The sequence below is a fragment of the Protopterus annectens genome, chromosome 1.part0 (genome assembly GCF_019279795.1).
Source record: "Protopterus annectens isolate FY-2018-M chromosome 1.part0, PAN1.0, whole genome shotgun sequence".
Lineage (NCBI taxonomy): Eukaryota > Metazoa > Chordata > Ceratodontiformes > Protopteridae > Protopterus > Protopterus annectens.
Window position 1 is genome coordinate 1,333,015,827 of NC_056725.1, and position 7,398 is coordinate 1,333,023,224.

At 36.3% G+C, this 7,398-nt stretch overlaps 1 protein-coding gene across 4 annotated transcripts in view; it reads right to left on the bottom strand.

Moving 5' to 3' along the window:
- Positions 1 to 2,594: 2,594 nt before the first annotated feature.
- The window catches only part of NCF4 (neutrophil cytosolic factor 4), a 709,063-nt gene continuing 704,259 nt past the window's right edge, over positions 2,595 to 7,398 (bottom strand). For all 4 annotated transcript variants that reach the window (XM_044066584.1, XM_044066558.1, XM_044066575.1 and 1 more), the window contains one exon: positions 2,595 to 3,187. In XM_044066584.1, the coding sequence (XP_043922519.1) occupies positions 2,983 to 3,187 (205 nt within the window). In that variant the 3' untranslated portion in view covers positions 2,595 to 2,982. The remainder of the gene's footprint in view (positions 3,188 to 7,398) is intronic.

Sequence of the window (7,398 nt, forward strand, 5' to 3'; positions counted from 1 at the left end):
ACCTCTTATACCCCATTGCCCCATTGTAGACTGGTACCCCACAAAAGTGGCTAGAGAAGAAGATAGTCAGTAATTCAGTAAAGAATGAAGCACTTCCCTAAACAAAAAGACATTCTCAGTGTGCTTTATTTACAAGAGTCCATGCTGCTTTTTCACATAGTACACCTAGCATGCTACTGACACAGGTATGACTTTGACAACAATACTGTCCCCCAGAGAACTTCTGCAAACCAGCCAAGTTCAACCTTTTTCAGAAAAGTATTGAGCAATCTTTTGTTGCTTTAGCTGAAATCAATTATTCAAACCTTTGAGGGGAGAAGCAACCCAGGACTGCTAACCCAGCAGGTGGAAACGAAGAAAAAGAACTGGATAAATAAAAGCAGTTATGTGTTGTAACTGGACAAAGAAAGGACTCCATTGTATTAAAACTTTGCAAACAGTGAATATGAGTAAGACTGAGACCATTGTAAGATTAAAAGAAGATATCACCTGCTAGAGGAGACAGGTGGAAACCTTTCCAGATTAGAACTGCAAAGAAGAAACATGCAGCTAACAAAAGAAAACAATAAGGAAAAGATGGCTGTACAATAAGGAAATGATGGCTGTACAATAAGGAAATGATGGCTGTACAATAAGGAAATGATGGCTGTACAATAAGGAAAAGATGGCTGTACAATAAGGAAAAGATGGCTGTACAATAAGGAAATGATGGCTGTACAATAAGGAAATGATGGCTGTACAATAAGGAAAAGATGGCTGTACAATAAGGAAAAGATGGCTGTACAATAAGGAAAAGATGGCTGTACAATAAGGAAATGATGGCTGTACAATAAGGAAATGATGGCTGTACTTGTTGTTAGTTTGATGTGCCTAATCCAGAAACTAATTCTAGAGTTACAATGGACAGCAGCATCCTAAATCACTGTGCAACATGTAAAGGAAGGTGTACTGGAAAATGTCACAAAACTTGAAAATGTCAGACATCATTTATAGTGCCCAAGCTATATACATGCTACTTCATTGGAGAGGTAGTAGCCTTGATGGGCTTTCAGAAATGCAAAGTGCTGGTGTATGTGCAGGAAAAGTTACAAATATAACATCGGATAGTCTATTGGTATAATTATGATCAGGAATTGTACAAGAAAGCACATAATACTCGTGCTAACTGCCAAGGTTTGAGGTGCTTTAAGGTTCTAACTTCCACTTTGTGGAGAGCTACTTAAATGTGTATCAAAGGCTGTTGAACGTCCAGGCCATGGGGTGCATAATGCTGTGGTTACGCAGACTGTAGGAAATAAAAGGATCAGGTAATACTCACATTAGACTGCAATGTTACATCCTGCAGATCATTATCTGTGGTCAACTAGAACGATTTCAAGAAAACTACAGAATAAGATGCTAGAAAAGATGTAGTTATCAATAAAATAGCATGTAAGGTGTGTGTGTGTGTGTGGGGGGGGGCAGAAGAAAGACACAAAATACAGTTTTCAGAAGGGTGGATTGCTGCATTAAGTTTTGTCATGAACAGGGAATTTAAAGGCTAACAAGCAAGCAATAAGTTTGTCAATGCTTTTGGTGGCGATGTTTTAAAGCAAAAGACAATGTTTGCAGCAATTTGTGAAAGCATACATGCATAATTATGTGTGCTGAAGAAAAACAGAAGGCTTTGTAAAATGATTAAAGCAATAACGACAGTGTTAAGAGCAGTGTTATGCTAAGTGCATTTTGAATATGCATGCAAAACATTCTTTAATTGGCCATTGTGGCTAACTTTAGAAAAATGAAATTGAATGAAAAAAAAAAGCTGAATAGCACCTTTCAGCCAGTGCAAAAGTCTTGCACTTCATGTTTCCCAGATAGTCTCATTACGGGTTATGACAGTGACTGTTGTGTGTTCTGCAATCATTCCATTATCTTAGATAATTGTACTTATCATATCCTATTACTGCAGATCCAGTGGTACTGGATAATGTATATCTTGTATTACAGCAAATCTTCCTTCTTATTTGGAAGCCACATCCTTCTGCCCACAAGCAAAACGGATGCAACCAAATCTATTCTTCCTAACTGGTCCTTTAACTTTGGACCTCCAGCAACCAGGAAACAGGGCAACCATTGCAGCACCAAACCCATGCTAGTCCATCTTATGTGGATATCTCTGGCTGACAGCTGTCGTCTATATATGCACTATGCTTTTATTGATTTGCTAACCGGGTAAGCCTACTGGATGCAAGGCTCAGAAGCTCTTTACTAGGTCACAGCCTTAACTTCATGAGCTAGACATTGTACAGCATATGTACCGAGGGAGCACATACAGACAAAACTAAGAAGCATTCTGTATTACATCTGGTGTAACAGAAGAGTAGTAAGCTGTAACCTCTGTCTTCCTGAAAATTGAGCTACAGCAACAGCAGCTATCAATTTTACTTTTTGGTTAGCTACTTGTCAGTAGCAAGGGGTACTGCTGAACTCACTCCCAACATCCATGCTCAGCTTAAAGCAAAAAAATGAAAGAGGTCTCTCCATTTTAGAATATCCAGAAAAGGGAATCAGATCAGGAAAGCCATGGTAAAATAATTTATTTACTAAGAAGATAAGCAAATATTTATATTTTATTAAGTTGCTGCAGTAATTAGGAATCAGTACATTATAAGATTTCTAGTATCTGATCAGAATTTTCTCACTTGAATAACTCAACAGTGAAAGATCTAGTTCTGATGCAAGTTATTTGCCATTTATATAAAATATGTTTTCTGATGAACACTGAAGCTAACATTTCATGTATCTTGGTAAAAGAAATCAGCTATGGAAAAAGCAAATAAAAATTACATTAAGTACTATCTGGCAGTGACAAAGGATGCCTCATATAATTTAATATACATTTCAGAGTGTTGCTACTATGGTTTCATAAAGAAAAAGAACAGTTACAAAATATGAAATGTGTGACATTTAATCCATGTGAGCAGGAAACAGTCCTTTATTTCAAGGGCTAGTGTTATAAACGGATAAGTCTTTCTCCTTTGTAACATGCAGTCTCCAAGGAAAAAAGTCACGGGACTCACTATCCATTGGGAATTCTTTGCTCTCTTGCAGCATCAGCTCTACATCCTGATTATCAGTGATACGGATCATGTCACCCTCTGGGTCTCGATAATTAAGTGCAATGTCTTCAACTTTAAGTTCAGTTCTCAAAAGAAAAATAAAACATAAGATTTAATTATGTTTTCTGCAAATGCTGTCATTTTTTGAGAAAACAAAGATGTATTATTAATGTGTCATCGGATCATAAGCAACAGATGACTACATGTGAGAATGAGTGAACACAGAGATATGTTTCTGTACAGAACGCATGTACGTACAGGAGAGTGCACAGACACGCATGCACGCGCACACACACACACACACACACACACACACACACACACACACACACACACAAAGCACACAAATTTATGCGCACAATGTGAACATAATCGTGTGAGATATATGATGCTCATGCAAAAGAATAAATTCAGTGAACATATATCCTTTTATAGTCACAAAAATATCCAGACACATGCGGATATACAGAGGCACACAATGACAGACTGTAATATGATTACCCTTCAGATTATATTATTGAGATTTGTATACCACTTAGATTTAGTAATATAGTTAAAAAAAACAGATTGTTAATTCTTGAACAATGAATATGCTTAAATACAAAAAACGCCACTTGTCTTATTTAATCTACATAATCTATAATTCTCAAATTTAAAAGTACAATTTACTAAGACAACTGAACAACCACTTGATAATTCCAAGTAAATATGGAAATTACTATTAAAATGTACATATATATATATATATATATATATATATATATATGAGTTATTTAACCCCATAAAATCTTCTCGCGGACCAGCATTTACAAGTTAGTAATTAATATATTTGAAGAAATAGAACAATAGGTATTTACTAGTGCCAAATGTTTAGTATGCTTACGTTTCAAGACAGATACTGAAAATGTGCTGAATTTATACTGTAATTCAATATTGAGAATATGGATTCACTCCCATCAACCATGCCCAACTTAAGCATATTAGGAAAATTAAAGGCAATCTCATCATCATATATGTTGTTAATACTTTTAATCCCAATTTGCAACACTTTTTCTGAGCATTCCTCACATACAAAAGTGCTGAAAACATCTATTAAAATGACTGCATCTTGCTTAAAGTTCATTTTGTAGAGTGAAGCCGAAATCTGCATCTGAAGTGAAAAATGTATAATGTTCTTGTCTTTCATTTGCCCTCTTCCTTCTTGAATGGTTTCATTAAATAGTCTCTAACATTCTTTTCTGGGTTAAGCGATATATTACAGGATTATTGAACCCTAGGAGTTACAACGCACATGAGTCACAGCAACATTTATGCCTTGCCAATATCTATCCTCATGCTTTACTCCCCTTCTCAGGAAGGGCAAATCAGGTCAGGCCCAGAGTAAATTTATGAGTGCCTGCCAATCATCCAGGTTTAATCTGAAGGATTTTAGGGTGTCACTTGGTTTAACTTGCAGGAAAAGACTTTTCTAGAGGCAGGGAAGGAACTAGGTAACAAAGTTGTCTCTACAGTGCATTTAATTTATGTGAGGGATGTGACAGGGAGATTTAACTCACTAGTTCTGGTACTAGAAGGATGTGGTCCCTAATGGTTGGAACACAAGGCGTGCATCACCCTATAACAGCCTATAAGAAACTGAGTAGGATAGTACCTCATGACTTTACTGGTAGCTCAGGAACTTTGGACCAATGGTGTTCTTGGTTTGGAACCTCTGGGGTCTTTCCAGTTTCTTACTGTGTCTAGAATGTACATAGTGAAGAGGGAATTGCACTCAGTAATTGCTCTAATTAGGGCTATATACAGAGAAATTATTGCATTTGACCTGGACAGTGTGCACACAGGTATTAGCTGTGCTAAATAGAAGGATGTCCTGACTATTCATGCGACATTTTGGCTGAAGGAGAAGGAATTATTAACCAAGGCTCCAAGATCTTTGACTACATTACTTAGGAATGGGGTATTCGTCATACTGTACATTGAGGAAGAGAGTTGTTTACCAAATATGACAATATTGCATTTTTTGTTTACATTTAATTTTATTTTTTTCCATACACCAGTTCTTTATGAGGGTTTATTTTCTGCTGTAATTAATGGGTATCAGAGGGAAATTTGACAATTTGGCAATAGTACTTAGTTGCAGTTATCTGCAAACTTAGGTAAACAAAGATCCCAGTTCCTGACCTGGAGATCAGAGAAGTATTGGGGGGTGGGGGAGGTAGCCCTGGAGCACATCACCAGTTATCTTCATATTATCAAAGGATGTGATTCCTACCTTAACTGTGGGGTTTATACATCTTTTTAGTTTTCCATCAACCTCACCACATATATAAATCTACTTGTAAAGCACTTAACATATTGATGATACCAATATGAGGTATAATATCAGCTGTTTTGGCCAGATCCAAACAAACTGTCTGAATAAAATGATCACTGCATATAGCCTTTGTGACCTTCTTGAAGAAGGTTAACTAAACTATCAATCTCCCTATGATAAAGCCAAACTGATGTGTACCTAGCCTGATAAGGTTTCTAATGTCATACTTTGTGTAACCAGATAAGATGTGTTCCATGGTTTTTCAAATCAGACTAGTCAGCCTTTGGGTTTTAGGCTTGTGGTAGGACCACCCTTGTGTAGGAGCATCACTACTACAGTTTACCATACTTTGCTGACAAATCCTGTAAACTAGGTTCATGTTAAACAACTTAAGCAGGGACTTTACAAGGGCATCTTTGGCACTATTTATTAGGCATTAATATTTATGACTTTGCATATTTTGTTTGTATTCCTGCCACAGAGCCCTTTGTTTTAATTCTGTTTTTTTATATTTTTAATTTTGTTTCTAAGTAAATGATGGACCATCCCCCAAATCATATTTGTTGCTTAAGTATCTGTCTTGTATAGTTCTGAATCCCCATTTTTTCTTTTTTAACTTTATATTTGCAGTGTCATCACATCCATCACCCTCAATGGGTCGACCAACTCCCTCATACTGTTATCCTATTTCTTTTCTTTTTTTATCTTTCTAAACTTTAGCTGCATTAGTTTTTGTGTATTCTTTTCAATCATCCAACCTTCTTAGTTTTTAGTTGTTTCTTTCTTTCAGCTGACTTCCCTTTCTTCTTAATGTTTACTTGCTTTTCTACAAAACAGGTAGTAGGATCTATGCTCATTAATCATAAATCTTAAGATATTTTTGCATAATCAGAAGTGACAGAAAAGGGGTTGATGATGGATGGATGGATTTTCACAAACAGAAACCAAAAAATCCAGAAACAAAGACGAATAAATCAAGAAATAAATAGACCTTGATGCGATACAGGAAACCAAGAACCACAAGCCAGCACTGTAGGAAAATTATTTTAATATTTTGTATAATCTTTTGGTTCTATCTCTGTTTTATGTTTTCACATAAAGATAATGTCATACCCAAAAGAAGGTGCTATGACATTTTAAATAGTGAAGTCAGACTGGGTATTCCTCCACAGATCCACATGTCACAGGAGAAACATCTATAGCTCTTAGGCAGAGTTGTGTATGCTACTTGGCTCACTCTTCCAATGCCTCAAACCAAAGAAAAAGAGTTGCTATTTCGGGATGATGCTTACCTCCCAAGGACCGTACTGATTCAAAAAACTATGCTGAAGGGTTGTCTGCAGTAATGGAAGCTCACTTTATGATACATGTTTATATTTTGATTAGTTTTTGCTGCCACATAAGCAGGTTTAGTGTAGTAAGAGAGTTTATTGAACAATAACAGTTTTGTAGTGGAAACATTGCTCCTGGGGCCATACTGGAATCACAAGTGTGACAGTGTTGACTCAGTGACTCGAATAGGTAGAGAAACCTATAAAAAAGTATATAGGAATACTGACTAATGAAAAGGCTACTTTTCTAGTTCAGCTGGGATGATGATGTGACCTGCCTGCTGTATTCTGCTACAAATTGTAGTCATTTTTCTTCAGTTGCAACTCTAACAGTTTCCAACACTGATGGGTTTATAGCTAAAAAAAGAAAAAACACAATACCTTCTGGGTGATTAGTGTTAAATCATGATCGTCTACTATTTAAGTGGGATTTCAAATCACGTATCCTCAGAAATGCAGTTTTAATCATTCACATTTTATAAGAATCATAGACATTTGGAGTAGCAAAGGTAGATGATGGCAACTCATTAATGAGAGGTATTGAGATCTTTCTTGATTCATTATTTGAGGACCAAAGCCAGATCAACCATTAACCTTTAAGGGGAGGTAAAGCTCAATATTTCTGATTTGTCAGTTTGTTTACAAACCCGAA